General features: G+C 40.8%; 2 protein-coding genes and 1 non-coding gene across 3 annotated transcripts; 1 reads left to right on the forward strand and 2 right to left on the reverse strand.

Annotated features, from left to right (window-relative positions):
* Positions 1-1,644: 1,644 nt before the first annotated feature.
* LOC139908679 (carbonic anhydrase 1-like) lies at positions 1,645-9,004 on the reverse strand. Its single transcript, XM_071895422.2, has 7 exons — positions 8,805-9,004; positions 8,321-8,518; positions 6,210-6,328; positions 5,116-5,208; positions 4,899-4,961; positions 4,625-4,780; positions 1,645-3,317 (listed from the first exon to the last, which is right to left on the reverse strand). The coding sequence occupies exons 1-7, from the start codon at positions 8,836-8,838 to the stop codon at positions 3,198-3,200; spliced, it is 783 nt and encodes a 260-aa protein (XP_071751523.1). The 5' UTR covers positions 8,839-9,004; the 3' UTR covers positions 1,645-3,197.
* A 958-nt stretch (positions 9,005-9,962) lies between these two features.
* trnak-cuu (transfer RNA lysine (anticodon CUU)) lies at positions 9,963-10,035 on the reverse strand. Its single transcript has one exon. It is a non-coding gene; the product is annotated as a tRNA-Lys (tRNA).
* A 1,376-nt stretch (positions 10,036-11,411) lies between these two features.
* Positions 11,412-15,022, forward strand: rbis (ribosomal biogenesis factor). The gene is made up of 4 exons (XM_071895505.2): positions 11,412-11,555; positions 14,147-14,263; positions 14,349-14,465; positions 14,562-15,022. Exons 2-4 carry the CDS (start codon positions 14,153-14,155, stop codon positions 14,628-14,630), a joined length of 297 nt encoding a protein of 98 aa, XP_071751606.1. The 5' UTR covers positions 11,412-11,555; positions 14,147-14,152; the 3' UTR covers positions 14,631-15,022.
* Positions 15,023-19,010: the final 3,988 nt, after the last annotated feature.

Consider the following 19,010-nt stretch of genomic DNA (forward strand, 5'->3'; position numbering starts at 1 on the left):
CAAAAGGGCACAAACTGTAGGTGTGATCGCACCCACAAACCCACATTTATACACACACTTCTTCTATCAGGCAGGGGATTGAAGGTTTAACTTGTGTATGTTACTGATTCTCAGCAGGTTAGACATAGACATGCATCTCAGTAGGCCATAGCTCATATTTTTTATTGACTCGTGTTTTTTTGGACGATGCATGCTACATTTGGCTGAGGGTACACTGGGGACCGGCCAGCTCTATTACTGGGGATGAACTGGGGACGAGGCCAGCTCTATTCAGGGCTTTGCGTGGTCAAGCCAAGTTTTGTGTGTTCCACTGGACCAGAGAAAGAAACACACATTCCTCAGCAGAGCCTGAAGCCCAGCTGAGACACTGAGAGGCTGAGAGGCTGAGAAGCTCTCACCTTCACGGAGAGGAGGTAAAAATGTTACTTGACACCTCTTTCATTAGAATCTGTCTCGTCTTCCTGTCAATGTTTTTTACCAGAGAGGTGTGACCATAAATGTTCCCTCGTGGTTGATGGAGGGAGAAATGCTTTTGCTGATTGGAGTCTTCAATACACTGAGGTGAAAGCAGCCAGCAGTGTTGGGACCGCCTCCTCTTCCTGCTGGCCCCCACATCTGGGTGATATGACATCATCACCCGTTGCCCATCATCTGATTGGTGCTGTCAGACATCTAACATCTAATATGTGCATCATCCTCTCAAGTCGTCATTTTGGAGCTTTCACATTCTATCCGAATCCATTTTTTTTTGCCTATGGTGAAAATGAATGGGAACGTTTGGATCCCGTTTTCCAATCGTTCTATTCTTAAAATGGGCGAAATAATGGAAGTGGAATTGACAAAGTTATTACATATTTTATCATATTACTGAATTTAAAACAAAATATTTTGCAAACGTGGTGCGGACGTTGGGTTATCCTTGCGTCACAAAGCCACGAAAAGCTGGAATGCTAAGCTAATTAAGCTAATCAAAACCAATCAGAATCCACCTCAACAAATACATAAATGCATCATAGAGGAGCCCTCCAAAACAAAAAAATGTCAACATTAGTGTTGTTGGTAGTTTATTACAACCAATCATTTTGCACCGCTGTTAAACTGAAAGGGGGCGGGATCTGGAATCCCTTATTTTGGTGGAAAAATGAGGTCATGCTTCAGAAGACAGTTGGGATGTCGGGGGTCAGATGTTAGGTGTTAATCAGGCAGTCATGTGACTCTGTTGCTGGTCGGGGTTCAGGGGTTGGTAGGTCAAAATGGAGTCACTAAGGGGAATATACAAGAGCAGCTGACTGAGTGCTAAGCAAGGCTTTTTAGCTGTAAAGACTGAATAAAATTGAATTGAATTATTGGATTAATAATAATAATTGATAATTAGTAGAATGACCCTTCACTTACTAAAAGAGAAACACTTATACAATACCTTCATTATCTGAAAGCACATTTACCAAAAAAAGAAAAGAAATAAGTATATATACAATAGATATATGAAAGGTATGAATTAGCCTAGCTATCTACTACAGTGCTGCTGAGAAAAAAGGCAGAAAACCCAACTAAAAAACAGCATTATGCACTAATTTTTAGAGTTTACTGGATTGTAAAAAGGTAAGAGACATAAGAGTGCAGACAAAGTACAGGAGACACAGATTAGTCATAAAATATATTTATTTAACTAATAAAACGTCCACTTTCAAAATAGCATAACAACAAGACATACTCCCAGGACGGCCCTAACAACGATTGGCATAAGGCGTTTTTTTTTTTTTTTTTTTTTTTTTTAAGTTAATTATCAAGTACAATCATCCATTCTGGAAATACATGATTTCTGTCAAACTTCATCATTGTTTTAGAAATGCTGACAGGGCAAGATTCTGTGGTCCCAAAACTGAGGGTGACCTCACATGATCTTTTAATTTGGTTTCCTATATAGGGCCTGACAGCAGGGTGACACTATAAACTTATCGGTTGGCAGGTTAATTTCTTCCTTGGCTTTGTGCATTAGCCACTATGGCATCGCTTACAAGGCGACTGTGCGTTTTAAGCATTAGCACATGACACAATGGGTCTTGAAGACATGAAGGGGTTTTTTCACATTTTTGTAATTTCTGAAGGAGGGCCATTCCTCTCTATTGTTCTATCATCAGGACAACAAAAAATACAGAGGACTGTTTGGTTACAAAATACAATCCAGGAATCACTTAAAACATTTAATTTTGCATAAGCTGTCAAGCTAAAAAACATCCATAATGTTACTAAAAATACAACATGGGATGACAACACATGAAATAAAGCTTTGAAGATTAGGCTGTTAAAATGGAGAAATAAGCCATTGTTATGATGGAGCTCAGTAGCTAGCACTAGCAGCAGCATGTCCTCTGTTGTTGTATTGCTGTACACAGAATGAAAATCAATAAGCAGGTCAGCGCCTATAGGCACAGCCTGTGTGCATGTCTGCATGAGACAGTGCGTGTGACGTTGCATGTGTGCCAGAGGGGGATTTTCTGAGTCAATCGGGTGTGATGGAAGCGGCCGCGGTGTTTCATTAAGCTGCTGTGATCCTGAGGCAGGCAGTCAGTCAGAGATTACAGACAGACTGGCAGGATGAGTGTGTGTCCTGTGTATCTGTGTGTCTCTGAATGTGCGTCTTTCTCTGCACCTTGCCCTCCTCACAGATGGTGATATAGTTTCATCCACCCACTGCCTACTCCCCCGCGTGTGTTTTCTGCTTCCTGCTGGCTCGACAGCATCATTTCGACTGTATTTCTACATTTTCAGCATCAGCTTTGTTTGCATGTTGCTTGTTGGTTGACACAAAGAGGAGCTACACACCACAGTTTGATGTCTGGAAAAACATTGGCACCAGATGCGAAATCCCGGTAAACGTGTCGCAGAGCCACCGTGGGGTGTTTGTCTTCTGAAATAAATTATGACAGGGCGTCTTCGCTGGCTTATTATCATACAGGGAACCAGATATACAAACACGGTTGATGCTGCAAGTGCTCCATTTCACAGTAAGACAGCCCAGCGTTGTAGGAATGGGCCACAGGAATTTCATTTCTTTTTAAAAACAAACTGGACGGAGAGATATGTGTGCTTTGTGGCTCACTGGAAGAGAGGTAATTCTGGGTGTCTCACTAAGCTGGGGGAAGGGAGAGGGCAGCGGGGGCTAAAGGGGCAAGGGAAAGGGGGGGAGGGGGGTATTATTGGAAGGAAGCGCGGACGTTGCGGCCCTTGAGGGGCTGAGGAGGGCGGTAGTTGTCCATCATGCAGCAGTCGGACTCGCCCTCGGCGGAGAAGAGCAGGCCGCGGAATTTGGCCATCTGTCAGAGGGAAGAAGACGGTCATAGAGTTAGTCATTCCTGCTGACCTCCTGTGACTGTCACTCACCCAACACATCACCAGCCTCACCCCAGACGCAAAGATAAAGTTGAGCGCTTTGGCTGACTCGCTGATTTGGATTCTGTGCGTTGATTCGTGGAATGAAGCTTATCTGTTTTTCTGGTTGACGCTTATGTCAGAGCAAGAAGAACAAGTCATTGCAATAGCAGCAACAGGATGGTATCAGATGACCTATTTAAGGGATTTGCCATTAACTTTGGCTAATGAACAAGTCCATGGCAATAGGTTTACACAGCTTCAGCCACTTCAATATAATGTATAAAGTCCTCTTAATGGACACAGCAAGTAACAATTAATCATTGGCACAAAATCATTCAGGATATTTGTGGGTGTAACTTCTAATAATTAGTTGATAATAAATGCTTAACAAACGCTTTGATTTAAGTGTTATCAGTAATGGCTCTTACTGTGCATGAATGACTTCTTTGTCATTATTTGCTGTACTAGCCATACATGGCACCACGTCTAAAGGTCATGCACACACACCCCATGTTTACCCTTGAGACACCTACTCGCCGGCATTGAAATAAACATTTCACCAGGCAGTGTTAATTTTCACATGGCCGAAAGACTCCAGCTACAAGGGGCAGGACTGAGAGAGGAGACAGTGTGGGCTTAACTGGGCGAAATAAATTAATGGGAGGCCAGAAGTAAAATAACATTTCACTGGTAGGATTACATACTGTATATTTGGGTAAATAAATAGTTTGCAAATGCGGGTATAATGTATGCTGTGTTTATTCAGCCAAAGTTCAAACCACACATCACAGTGCAGCTATGGTATCTGCATCTACAGTATGCACTTTTTGTGTGGCATGAACATTTCCTGCTTGCACCACACCATAGTCGGTTCCCACACAGTGACTCTCACAAATTTTATTCAGAATGGGTTACTGTGAGGAGGCATGATTAGAACTGTGTGAAGTTTGATGAGACTTCAGCTGCTCTTGTTGGGCAAGTGTGAGTTTTATATTTCTAAAGTGAAATAGGTACACCTCTCTGCTGCTGTATTGCGTTTCATCGAGCTAAGAGGGTTTCTTCTTCTCGTTTCAGCCATGCAGCTAATCTCAACAATCAGCTCCTTGATTTGGATAGTAATAAAAGAGAGGATTTGCAGACGAGGCTATTCTAGACTATGGGCACACAGCCAGCATGAGAGAGAGAGAGAGAGAGAGAGAGAGTCAAATCCCTCTTGGACAAGTGAATGGGGTCATGTGACCAGTCATACCTGGTCAGGGCTGACACTGATTGGCTCTTTGCAGACAATCCAGGTAACGCTCTCCAGCAGAGGGGGTGTGGTCAGAGAGCCGTCGTACGTCCAGTAGTCTAGGCAACCTGGGAGCAGCGTAGCGGGGTCGAAGTCGGTGAAGGTGGTCTGCTTGCCCTGGAAACAAAGCAGGAAGCCACAGAAAGTGAAGAAGAGCAGACCAATTGTATTATTATTGACTGATTCAGGCAAACAACTTAATCAGCATCAATAGTATAAGAGTTTATAGACTTACTTTGGCCTTGATGGCATCAAAGGCATCAAGAACCTTCTGAAGCTTGTCATTTTTAGCACCAATCTGAAAAACAATCATACACATATCGTCAAAGGTCAATTATATGATCAAAAGATTACAGCGTTGTCCTTTTAATTAAACTAGACATCTCAGTAAATCACAGTAATGCAATGCGTTGTAATGTAATACTGAAATAGCTTCTACCATTGCTACTGACCTGGAGAAACACTCCTACAACAGCAAGTCCGTCAGGCTGGCTGGCAGCTTCACCAAAGCTAGCGTACCTTGTGTTCCAGTGCACCAGATGGAGCTGGAAAAGAAGAAAAGAAAACAGGACAAAGCCATTCATAACTAGATTATTCAAAGATTCGTCCCTTTTCAGAGCCCTGGGACGCCTGTCAGTTCTGTTCCCTTAGCTTTAGGACCTTTTGTAGAGTGGTTTAGACCAATTGTAGAGTTTCACGCCTGAAGGCTTCTATTCAGTGAAAAGCAGATAGCCTATGTGGATAGAAGTGAGTTTTGTTCAAAGAAAGAAATTGAACTTTTCTCCAAATGTGCTTTTTTGGATGAAGCTAGTGGAAAAAGACTTGATGGTGCCAGACCAAAAGACTTGAAACACCATTTTGGGAACTTGTTTCATAAAATTGTATTAAAGAAAAACAAATTTGCTTGCAGATTGGAGTTTTAGTTATGCAAACATCTCTTGGAGGCAGAGCTGCTCTACAGGCAGAAATAAAGTTAAACCTCAGTGAGCGGAGTCAAAGAATCACAATTTTTTGGAGCGCAGATTAGCTAACTGGCAAACTTGGACGGCAAAATCAGGAACTCTGGTCAAAATATAATAAAACATATGAATACCATTGACTTCTTTCATTCATTCATGACCATTTGTGATCTTGGAAAGTCAGCAGCTAGCTAACTAGCTTACCTAAATAGCTATAGGCTAGTTTGAACTTGGAAGGCAGCCAGGCAAACCAGTTTACCTGGATAATTTAGTATGGCTAGATTGCATTTTTTTTAGTTAGTAGGAAGAGCTTGTTAATTTTAGCTACCTCTTCTCTTACCTCTTGCCTTTTTCACTGCTTCAGCCTATCGTTCCTTAGCCGAGAAAAACTGGTTCTTTGGCTCTGCCCATTGAGGTTTAACTCAACCAATGAGATTATTTCTGCCTCCAGAGCAGCTCTGCAGAGCAGCTCTTAGCATAACTAAAACTCCCATCTGCCATTTACTCATTATCACCTCAAACTCTCAAAAACAAAAGTAGCCATGTAAATATTCCAGGATGTGTATGATGGTTCAGTGGGCCGTTACCTCACAAGGATACTTGGTCCCAGCGACAGTGTGTTCAGAGCCTCTGTCGTCACACGCTCCCCAGTGGAAATGAAACTGCTTGAGCCTGTAGATCCCTGAGATGGGTCCGTCTTCCAGAGCTGTAGACCAAACAAACAACACCCATCCATTAAACCCACACTGATTTAGAACGACACATTTTGTACAGCCTCCCTGAGATCATCATCATGGATGATCATAGTTCTTTGAGTTCTTTGATTGCGTTGAGTTTTGTTATACAGCGATAGAACTGCCCACACACACACACACACACACACACACACACACACACACTTAAACGCACAAACACGTATGGATCAGAGACAGACAGACTCCCTATGAAATGGAGGCAGACTCAGTTCCTGTTGTGTAATCCCTGGTCAAACTAGGGACGGGTGTTGCAAATTATCATCCGCTATAAACACTATGATACTTGCATTGGATAGCTGTTCTTAGTTTGTCTATGTATATTGTATCTGTCCCTATCAAATAAACCATAAATAATAATAAACTGAAGGTTAGATTCAGTCCAAGATGATGTCCAGGTATTGTTAACATCAAACCTCCCCTCTGCGTTACATAAGGGATCTATTTATACAAAGTAGTCGATGCAGTAGCAGATAATCCTGTATATTGTTCTATTTCCAGCCCTGTGTCAGTCAATGCTGATGCCAGAAACGCACTGTCCTCTCCAAACAGGATATTTGCTTCACAACAGTTGGCTTCACATGATAAGAAGGTGGAGAATTGATCTTGAAGCAAACCAGCAGGAGGGTGTGCATGTCTTAAGTGGGATTACTTTGCACAAATAACATTAGCTATATACTGAACAGTGCATATAGAGAAGCTGTGATATTATTTTTTCCACTGTGCGCACACAGGATGCATGACTATGACAGCAGGCATATCTCTTATTGGAAGTTCATGAGAAATAAGCACAGTAAGGATGACAAATACACCTTATCTAAGAGTATCTTAGCAATAATTATGCAATTATTTTCTATTTTTTTATCCACTTGAAGCAACCATTGTGCAACCATACATTTCAATATTCTAACTCAGATCAGTTAAGGACATGCAAAAAGCTTTCCAGCAACATGGAAACAACCCCACTTAATATTTAACAGTATGAAGCTACCCTTGTTTCATTAGTTTGTCTTTATGCCTAAAAAATCAATCATCTTTCCTGACTTTGCACTGCTGCTTAGGGATTTTACAGTCTAATCTAAATGCGATGGGACAGGCTCAGCGTGACTGAAGAGTGCAAATATATTTAATCATGCAATTTTCATTAAAAGGAGAGTCGGATCACACTTGTTTTATACGGTCACTAAACACATTCCTATGCACCCTCGACACATTAATGGTTAACTAAGATCTGTTTGCAAGAAGTAACCTTCGTTTTTCGGCTTTTGACCTCATCGGGAGTCAAAAGAGCCGGCGTGGGAAAGGTTTACCAGGGGTTACATTACCAATTCAGTCACTATTGTCTACATGTCTTGTGCGTGGGTTTTGAATGGATCTCCTCCACACTATTCCCAAGACGCGTCTGTTGGCAATTTTCTTTTATTAAACAAATGCTGTTTAATAGCCTGATAAAAAATGATAAAACAGCATTTTTGCATTTTTTGCTCAATATTGCTGCGGTCCTATAAGGTGCCAAGTTATCTGGGGCGCATCCCTGTCTCGTGCATTAATATTAATATTAATATTGCACTAAATGGAGCTGCTTGAGCCTTGAGATGGATCCGTCTATAGAGATGCAGACCAAACACACAACAGCCATCCATTAAAACTGAATGACGCATTGTGTACTGCATCCTTTAAATCACCATGGGGCCTTGATTGCCTTTAGATTTATAACAGTATTGAGTCCTATAACTCTATTATGGCAACTTTCAGTTAGACTTTGAACGGAAAACAAAAAATACTGTAGCAATAATTGGATATACTGAGAGGAAAGAACGTGTTTTCACCAGGTTCACAGAAAATATGAAGATGCCAACTCACATTTCTCAATCAGAGCGCGGAGAGACCACCTCAAGCCACACACTGAGCTGTCTGCATGAATAAAATATTAATGTTACACTAACTTGAGCTGTCGGTCTCATCAAGGAAGGTCACTTGGAAGGAATGTCCGTTGTTGAGGATGTCGAGGGAGGTGGAAGGGTCGTACTTCAGACTGAGCGGCTTCAGCCCGGCGTCGTATGATGCTTCGCCAGGTACGATGTCAATGGGAGACTGGCGGGGTCCGTTGGCAATAGGGAAGTTATCAGCCCATTTCTCTGGTCCTAAAAATGACATAAGGATGGAATGTTTATTGTTAAGATATGGATTTCATTCATGAGATCAGTTGCAGGTTTTTGTGGGATGGTGAGGTGGTTAAAACGCGCAAAATATAAAACCCCCAAAGAGGAATGAATTAAAATCTCTGCAATGACTCATGCACGGACGCGCGCACGGCCACTGTCTTTCCACTCATTCAGCACTTGCTCGCTGACATGCGTGGTATTATAACAGGTCCCACTCTATATTAACGCTAGGTTAAAGCCTATGCGTATTCTAAAAGTGCCTCACCGTTGTCCGTTGCGTATCCCCATGCGTGAGACATTGTTACAGTTTGGATCTATGGGTATCTAGAGCTGTAATTCCCCTAAAGTGCGTCGTCCCCTGGTGCGAAACAGCCAGTGTCCTCCACTTGACAGCTGACAGAGCTTATATAGAGAGTCCCCGGTGAGCGGCCGTGTCCCTCAGGCTGGTGGACTCGGCCACATGATGTCCGCGCAATGACCGGGAGGAGTTTAGATGCGCCGCAATACTGCAATACTGTGGATCAATGAGGATCTCTCTCTCTCTCTCTCTCTCTCTCTCTCTCTCTCTCTCTCTCTCTCTCTCTCTCTCTCTCTCTCTCTCTCTGCAGTATATAGTCTTCATTGAAATGCGTGGGTGAGCTGGTGGAGGTGGATATTCCCTGATTACCATGTGCTTGCAGGGCGCATTTCCACCTCTCAGTCGGCAGGTTTAACTGCAGGCTATTGACAGGATTGGGAAGTAACGGGATTACAGTAGCCGTCTGACAGCCAAACTGATCCATACTGCCTTAAAATAGCCGAAAAACAGTTAGCCTATCGCATTAAAAAAAGAAGTACAGCAATAGAATGAAAAACATTTAGAATGATAAACTATGCAGATATCTCAGAAAAGGAACATTATAATGAAAACACTAATAAGGCACGATAAACTCACTGTAACCTCACTATTGAGATCCACATCAACTTTAAGTCCTTTAGGAATAGCTATTGCAGGAATATTATAATGATTTTTCGTTAAGGATAGCCTGCTTTTGAAAAACATCACATGTAACTTGGATTACTCGTTGATTTCTTGTTTGATTATTAAGAAAGTTGTTTGAGTGGAAAAGGCAATTTAAATGGACACAAATAGGCTATCATTTTAGCCATCTTGGAAATGATAGTTGTAGATAATAATAATAAAACCAGCTAATTCAAACGGTGATTTGACTTCAATAGGCCTAGGTATGTGCAAAATAATGACAATGTGTGATGCCACTCCATAGCGTAAACCCCAATTGATAAGGGCCGTGTGCCTTGTTACAGGGCAGTTATGTCATGTGTGCCTGCCTGCAAACACTGTATTTGGGTTGGGGTGCTTCAGTTACAGAACGGTTTCTCCAACTCCTATAGGCTAGGTGACATTATGGCCCAAAAGCTGCACCGCCCAACGTGGGGCTCGAACCCACGACCCTGAGATTAAGAGTCTCATGCTCTACCGACTGAGCTAGCCGGGCCGATAACGGAAAATTACAGTAGATCAATCAGACCAATTGGCTATTAAATTGTATATCAACATATACACTATTTAATTACAATAAAACTATGAGTTTATACAAAGTTTTTACTCTCTGATAGACAATAGACGCTTATATGCCTGTTATTACACTGCAGTCATGTTTATAGGCTACAATTTGTGCATCCTCATTGATCCCACACTGTCTGTTGTTGTAGCCTATATGGACGCAAGGGCGCGGGTTTGATTTCAACTCTGGGTTGAGGAGCGGGCATTCATTCAGACGCACGGCTGAAGCAGCATATCAATCAATTTCATCCTTCTCCTAATACTAAGGAGAACATGTCCCCCTGTCTCCTCCCACATCTATGAGTGCATGCATAATGGGAAGCCTAGTGACTATCTGTTTCCATCTTTCATGTATGATACAGCTCTCTAAATATGGCCATTGCTTCTTCTTTCTCGGTTTTGCACAAGGTGATAGAAGAAGTGTGAAGTGATGAACACAGGAGTCACTCTGTGCACTGCGGCGATGTGAAGCTGCCACCTGCTGTTTACCCATGAGACTACAAGGGCTTGTAGTCCAAAGGCCAGTTCAGAGGTATTGTTGTGTGTATTTTTATAGGCTACTTACTTTTTACTTCTAAAATGAAAATAAATACACGTTATTCTTTGTCATAGTTAACTTTAAATTTTCATCTAAGTAACAATCAGTGCAGTTTTATAATTTGTTTTAGGTTTGGGCTGAGATGTCATTATTATTATTATTATTATTATTATTATTATTATTATTATTATTACTATTATTATTATTATTGTTATTGCAGTTGTTCTTGTGATTGTTATTTATGATAAAGAACTATAGTAATCCTATACATTTTAGAAGGATGATACTATACAAATATCACAAGAAAACTTTATAATGCAGTGAATATAGGTAAAATAAATAAATAAATAAAATACTACAGAAAATCCTATAGTAGCATAATACCATCATACCATAAAGTACATAACAGTCACCACAAACCCAAGTATTGTGCTGTCAGTGTTTTACACCCTGTAGCCTATATTACAATCTGCAATCTGTACAACAGTTTCATCTTCCCTGTGGAAACCTCCACACCTCAACAGGGAACTGGACCTATAACCCTACAGACAACAACTCCGCCCTCCCGGCACACCCTTGCGTCCATATTAAGCGCTTTAAATCGACGATTAGGCTGCGGACGCATTCCAACATATATCGATACTTCCTTCTGCTCCCCTTTTCTTAGTTTTTAGGCTAATCTTGACGAAAAATAATGATAATCAATACCATAGATCATTTAAACTTGTATATAATCTTTAATTTCTCGCTGTGTTTAATTTGAGCGATCTTTCGAGACAAAGAAAATAAAAAAAAATGAAATGGAATCACTGTTGATAATGTTGGAACTCAACGACTGTCGCACGCAAATGACGTCACGAAGTGGGCACACTTCAGCACATGAGGACATCAACACCAACTAGTTCTCTAACAAGGTCTGTCTTTGTTTTTATTTTTTATGTTAACATTTAAATTAGCATACGCGCATATTGTTTCGCGTTGTTTTGCTAAAACGTGTTACTAAGCAACTGTATTCGACTTTATCAGAAACTGTCTGTCCTTCCTGTTTAATAACTGGTTTGAAGTAGGGGCAGCGTTACACACTCTGCTCTTAACACGCAAACCCATATACATACTCAACATACTCCATAACTAAAGTTACATACTGGGTTATAACATTTGTAATTTTGTGGCTGACTAGTCGTTTTTTGCCTTATTCAGAGTAATGGGGATAAAGGTAGACTCATTTAAATGTATTCTCCGACAGGCAGGTCATAAGGCTTGACTCCTGGGTTGATTATACACTCAGTGGTCACTTTATTAGGCACACCCCCACTTTGCCTTCAGAACAGCCTGAATACATGTCTTAAATCTTTAAATGTTTCGAGGCCAAGTACGTAGCTAGGCCCTTGTTTACTTCTCTGAGGTGTGTAGCCTTCTTGTTAGACATGCTCTGACTTTGTATGTTGACCCATACGTACAGTATATGCATGCAATAAAGAAGCCGTACTCTTGGACTCTCCTAGCCTGAACTGAGTCCTGATTTCCTCAGCAGTTTCTTGATCCATCACTCAGTTCCTGCAGATTTAGTGCTTCATGCTACGTACCATCCTGTCCCAAATCCACCTCATCCCAAAGGCACTCCGCTGTGCCGGCCATCGGAGTGAAGTAAAGTCACTGTCATGTTCCTGGAACTATCCTGAGACGATTTGTGTTTCATGACTTGGTGCATTATCCTGCTGCACGTATCCATTTGAAACAGAATGACCATAAAGGGATGCATCTGGCCAGCAACAATGTTGAAGTACACTGTGGTGTTCAAACGCTGCTCCATTGGTACTGATGTGTGCCAAGAAAACATTCCCTTCACCAGCCTGTACTGTTGACACCAGGCAGGAAGGATCCATATATTTGTGTTGTTTCTGCCAAATTCTGACCCTGCCATCAGCATGTTGCAACCAAGGATGGAAGTAACTCATTACATTTACTCACATTGCTGTAAAGTAGCTTTTTTGTGTACTTTTTTTTTTAAACTCTGTGATATTGTACTTAGCTACATTTTAAATCACATCCATTACAGAATACACATTTTGTGTCTTTCCACAAGCAACAGAAACTGGACAATCATAAATTGGCCAATTGTGGAGCCATTCACAGAGATCGATCAGTCAGCAAAAAAGAGTAATCTGGCTTTACTTTGTGCACTTTCCCATTATTCCTCCTGACCAAGGATGGAAGTTAACTAATTACGTTTGCTCTTGTTATGGTAATTGGGCAGCTTTTTTATGTACTTTTACTTTTTTGAGTATTTTTAAAAGTCAGTAGTTTTACTTTTACTCAAGCATGTTTTTGTACTTCACTACATTTTAAATCACATCCATTACAGAGTGCAGATTTTGTGGCTCTCCATAAGTGACAGAAACTGGACAATCGTAAATTAGCCAACTGTGGAGCCATTCACAGTGAACGGTCAGTCAGCAAAGAAGAGAAGAGTAATCTGGCTTTACTTTGTTTGTGCACTTTATTTTGTAATTTCCAAATTTTCCAATTAAAAGAATCTAGTTTGAACTCTTTCCTCTCATCGTTGTAGGACCACATGGAAAAGATCACAGCTAACAACGTTCTCTTTTCTAAAAAGTAACTCAGTAACTTTAACTCTGAGTACATTTTAAATGAGCTACTTTTTACTCAAGTCGATTTTTACACCGGTAATTTTACTTCTATTTCAGCAAAATTTCAGCAAAGTAACAGTGCTTCTACTTGAGTGGGATGTTTTAGTACCCTTTCCACCCCTGGTTGCAACAGAAACCAGGATTCGATGCACCAGTCAATGTTTTTCCACTCTTCAATCATCTAATTTTGGCCATCATGTTCCCGCTGCAGCTTCATCTTCTCGTTCTCAGCTGACAGGAGTGGAAGCCGGCGTGACCTTCTGCTGCTGCAGCCCATCTGCTTCAACCTTTAAAGAGTTGTGCGTTCTGAGCACAACTGTGCGTTTCCACCCACAGCACCGCAGCTGACAGGATTTGTTTTGCTTATTGCACCATTCCCGTTAAACTCCAGACACTGTTAGTGCATGAAAATCCCAGGAGGTCGGCCGTTCACAAACAATCCTACCGCGTTCAAAATTGATTCAATCACACGTATTATGTATACTAACATTTAGTCGAACAGTAACCGAACCTCTCGACCCTGTCTGCATGCTTTATGCTTTGTGCTTTATTCATACGTGACTCACTGTCTGGAGGAGGGAGCTGTTTGAGAGAGGTAAACAGAGAGGTGTAACTAATGAAGTGGCCTCTGAGTGTAGGTGGAATAAAGGAACGCCCTCAATATCTGTCTCGCTTAGAAGAGTGGTGAGCTGGTGCGATCGATTTGTAAACAGTCCCTGAAAGGAAGAAAGCAAGCACAGCACTTGTGGGTTTGAAACCAGTGAGCGAAAAGCACAGGATGAAACACTGTCCATGGCATAGAAAGGAAAACTGTCACATGCACTTATTCAAGACGATCGGTGTTCTCTCCCTAGGTAAACATGGCGAAGAATAAACAAAAAGGGAAGAAACAGAAGAATGTCTTTCAAGTGGCAAACAAGCAAACGAAGCACAAGAATAAAGCAAAACCCGTCACGACAACACTCAAACACGTAAGCAGCGGTTATGTCTTTTTTTGGTATGCATTTGTTCGTAGCAGTTGTTGCACATGCTCTAGCATAATTTGTGGCTTCACAGATCAATGCAGTGAAAAACGAGAAGGTGGAGAGCCTCAATCAGATCTTCACAGAAGTCCAGAGGGATGTGAAGAGCGTTTCCAAATCTGTTGCTCCTGAACCCAAGAAACCAGCAAAGGTAAAGGTGGAGCCTTATCATCAAAGTTGCAGACATTTTAAAACTCTTATTGAGCATTCAACATTTTGATTTTTTTGTAAAACTTTGTCTTATTAGGTTGTCAGAGAGCCACCAAAGGAATCTGTAAACGTGGACAATGCTGCCCAACTCTTCTCTCAGCTATAACCGAATATGGCAGTGTCACAAATACTGAGGACGAACAGAGCGACCAGCGATGTCTCTGCATGTTGGAAATGTAAAATAATAGAAAGAGTCCTAAATGAACTACCAACTCACTCCCCACGTATTTAGACATTTGATACCAAAATGAGGAGTGCAGATGATGTACTGAAAAGTGGAAGAGGTTGCATGTATGATAGTAAAATGATTTGAAGCATCCAGCATATTCAATGCAAAAAAATGCGATCAGTCGACAGCACAGCATGGTGTACTGTCACTTGTGATATTGTGTCCAGATGATGGCAGACTTTTGTTTTATGAAAGAGTAATATTCTTTTGTTTAGAAATCTTATATTTAAGCTTATTTTGCTCTCTATATTAAAAGGTGTTAATATGGGTGTCTGGTTCTCACAGTTCTCTTGAATCAATATTAATTAAAGGTAACCGATGATGGTTATTTGCAAAATAGATCATTGTCAAACAAATTATATAACCATTGGCAGTACATTATAGCCTCCATGTAATACACTGCCAGGGAATAATTTTTCCCCCATCTTTGCTGCGTTTGATGCCTATAGCAGGGATTTCTTAGGTTCAAAGTACCTCTGATTTAGTGCAAACAAAGGCACAAAGGAGATCATTGGGGCTGCTGTTTGTAATGGTGAAAGTGTTAACAAGCATCAGTGTTACCTATTTTCCTCAAAACTAAATTCACAGCACTTAAATGAGAAAACCACACATGTAGCATCCTTAAGTATCTAATATTGATTATTTACAGTGATCAATTCATTCTTGGTTTGTCATGCACACAGATATGTTTGAGCATTATTCTGAGTTTTCACATGATCATTTTATTAAGAGTGCAACTGAGGATGAACTATAGATTTTCCAGCTGCACCTGCGGGCGGTGGGCTGTTTATCAGTATGCTGCTGGTGCTTCCTGCAGCAGCAGCCTGACATCAGAGGTCATGGGTATACCAGTGCCCAGCTGATTGCTTGTCTCCGTGGCGACTTCTGACTGAGTTAGGTGGTCAATAAATCTGGAGCAGGCTGAAAACCTAAGTGAGATTGGTAAACAAACCCAACACTTGACTGTCTTGACTCTGCCAGGAAAACGTATAAATAAGCAAACAAAATGTGATTTTTAAGGTTAAATAAAGATGAAGATGGCGATAAAGATAAAATGAGTACTGTGTTTACTTAATGGATAGATTTAATACAATATTATGCATAAATAGGGGAAGATAGCCTGTATTATCCAGCTGCTCAGTGACCAAGAGTAGATTATTATTCTATTGGGTATAAGCTTCCAGGTTTAACTGTCTTACTGTGAAGCAGAGTGTTGCTGAAAAAGTGCAGCAAACCTTTCTAGCAGGTTTGGGACATTCATGAATTGAGCTGCATGGTAAATTCCAATTCAGTTCCTGGAGTTAGAATTGGAATGTCACCCATCTCCAAGGAAACAGAATGTGAATTGAATTGGAATGACAGGAAACAGAATTGTATTCCATTAAATTCCATGAAATTCCACTTCTAAGAGAGTTTGTCTTGACTTGCTAAACATTATGAATCAAACATTATGAATAACATAAAAGACAGTTAAACAAATCAAATGCATTCAATCATAATGTATGTATTACGATTACATGTTATGCATCAAATACCACCTGAAAGGCACTTTTAACATTTTATGGTATTCAGTATTGATAATATAACACTGGGAAGTTAAAACAAAAAACATGGAATTTCACAATTTCATCCCAATTCAATTCCAGTTCTGTTTCCTGCAGGTTTTTTCCAAATTCCAATTCCTCAGTTGAGTTGGAATTGGGTTCATTCATGAATTGACCCCAACCCTGCTTTCTAGGATCAATAAAAGTTCCAAAAAGACGGCAGAATCACAGGAAAGCTCACCAAATAGGACAGATTTGCTCTGAAATGCGTTACACCAATGCCTTTTGGGCAGAGACATTTATTTCTTATATAGAGGAAAAGGTTTTCAGCGGGAAATGATAGGCGAGGAGAATGTAGCAGATGCGGTGTTAAGGTGTCAGCCCGCAAGCAGGTGCTTCCCACTGTGATCCAGATGGCTGCACCAGAGCACAGGCAGTGGGGTGGCACACACTGCACACCCCGGGGAGAGAGATATCATGCCAACACACACACACACACACACACACACACACACAGGATTTTGAACGTAATCTACATGAGCTGGTAGGGGGTAGCAGGATCCGTGGGTGGGTTGTGTGTGTGTGTGTGTCGCCAGAAAGTGTTGCTGTTCATCTTTATTGTACAGAAAGTCGTAAAGGATAGAAGAAGTTCTGCTGCTTATGCTCAAACTTATTCCTTTTATTCAGCTTCATACGAAGAAACGTCAAAACTTTTCTCAGTAGCCTACGTCTCACTAAACCTAATGCCAAGGAGAGTCAGTCAACGCCAGCGCTAATGATGTTATGCTCCATAATTAAAAGTAAACAACAGAGAATTGATTTTCATAAATTAAATTCGCAATTAAAATCGTGTCTTAAAGAAAAAAAAAATAAAATAAAAACTCCCAGACACATTTGATTGAAGTTGATTAGTCAGATGGTTAATTGAATGTAATCTAAAGTGACGTTTTAGACACCCACCAAAGTTGAAAACGTCCACAAGATGGTGCTCTGGATGGGCTTATCATTATGCACAGTGACAAGCAGGAGGGTAGATGTGTGTGTGTGTGTGTGTGTGTGTGTGTGTGTGTGTGTGTGTGTGGGTTGGGGACAGAGAAAGAGATGTGTTAGGCTCGCTGAATGCCAATAAGAGGCTGAAGGCCCATTTGCAGTATGTCACTCCCACTGCACAGCTGGGTTTTTCACTCTGACAGGACTAGCAGCAAAAGGTTACAGCACCTGCCCTTCTCCCTGTGACAGCAATAAGAATCACTGTGTGAGACAGAGGGAGAGTGTATGCATGTGTGTGTGTTGCTTGCTTGCGTTTGCCTGTGCAGATTTGCTTTCAGACTCATTTTAAGTCACTGCACATTTTAAGACACAAGCCTCTCCTGGACATTGATGTTGCAAAGACTTGAGGTTGATAGACTCTTTTCTTGCACTTACCCTATTCCACGTTTTAAAAGTACTGCTGTAGATGTCATGGACGTCAACTTTGATGTCCAAATGAAATATTTTTCAATATTAATAGTAAATGCTCTAGTTCTGTTATCTAACAGCCCAGTCTTATTTGTTCTGTCAAGGCTCAAAAGAGTGTATGGTGAACTATTCAAAAGCCGAGCACTCTCGATTTAAAAGAGCCATGTGAATTTGCAATTGTCTGAAGGTCAGAAAGCCATTCAAACTATAAATTAGTCATGATGAAAAGTATAAAATTATTAAAATTAAATATAAAAGTTATCTTGACATGGCAGGTGCACAAGGGTTTACTGCACTACACTGCAACGTGAGATTTGGGTAGGGATGGACGATATACTGTATATCGAAATTCAATATATCGCAATACAGAAATGTGACAATACGTATCGTGGGGCAGAAAAATGAATTGTGATATTAGCTCCATTTTATTCTGCTGTAGTAATCACAAATGAGATGGCTTGCCCATCACAATTTCACAAGCTCTCCATCCAAATTATATTATTTGCACTTTGTAATGACATTTTTACATTGTTGTTTACATTCTAGCAAGCCAATGCCACCGCTAGAGAGATTTGTGGCTCAGAAATAACATAATTCTGCACAGTCAGACTTTGTTGTCATTGAACAGTTATTCATTACATCGTATCGAATCGTGAACCCTGTATTGCATATTTGGGGCAGTGAGTGTTACTGATATTGGGTATTTTTCCCCAGAACTTACATTATCATCACTGAAAGACATGATGCAACTTCTTAGAATTAGAAATGTAATTTCACTATGGCCCTGTTTTCTCCATTTTAAGAGCCACAAAGTTTAAGTTTCAGCAGAACAGGAGAGAAAGCCACTGCATGTGCTGTGAGTTTATTAGCGATAGAGTGGGGAGATACAAAGGTGTGATATATTGCTAGATGGGGATCATTTGAGTCCTTCCCAGATCCTCCTTTGCTGTCTTGAAACGGTGGAACTCTAATAAGGGTAAACACACAGTAGCCTGTCTGACCAATTTTCTCTTGGTTGTTGTTGTCTTGGTGAAAAACAGTTTTTTTGCACTTTACCTTCTTCCAATTTTACAAGGATTGATACAGACGTCAGAGATGTGACGTGTAAATGTTGGTGCCCAGTGAAATATTTCTTGAAAGCAATAATAATTACGCTGGTTATGTTAAATAATGAGACCCTCAAGTTTTGATTTATTCAACCAATACCAAATTAGACTTGGGATTTCCATTTAAGGGGAAGATACAGCATTGGTGT

This window comes from Centroberyx gerrardi, chromosome 22 (assembly GCF_048128805.1).
Source record: "Centroberyx gerrardi isolate f3 chromosome 22, fCenGer3.hap1.cur.20231027, whole genome shotgun sequence".
Classification (NCBI taxonomy): Eukaryota; Metazoa; Chordata; class Actinopteri; order Beryciformes; family Berycidae; genus Centroberyx; species Centroberyx gerrardi.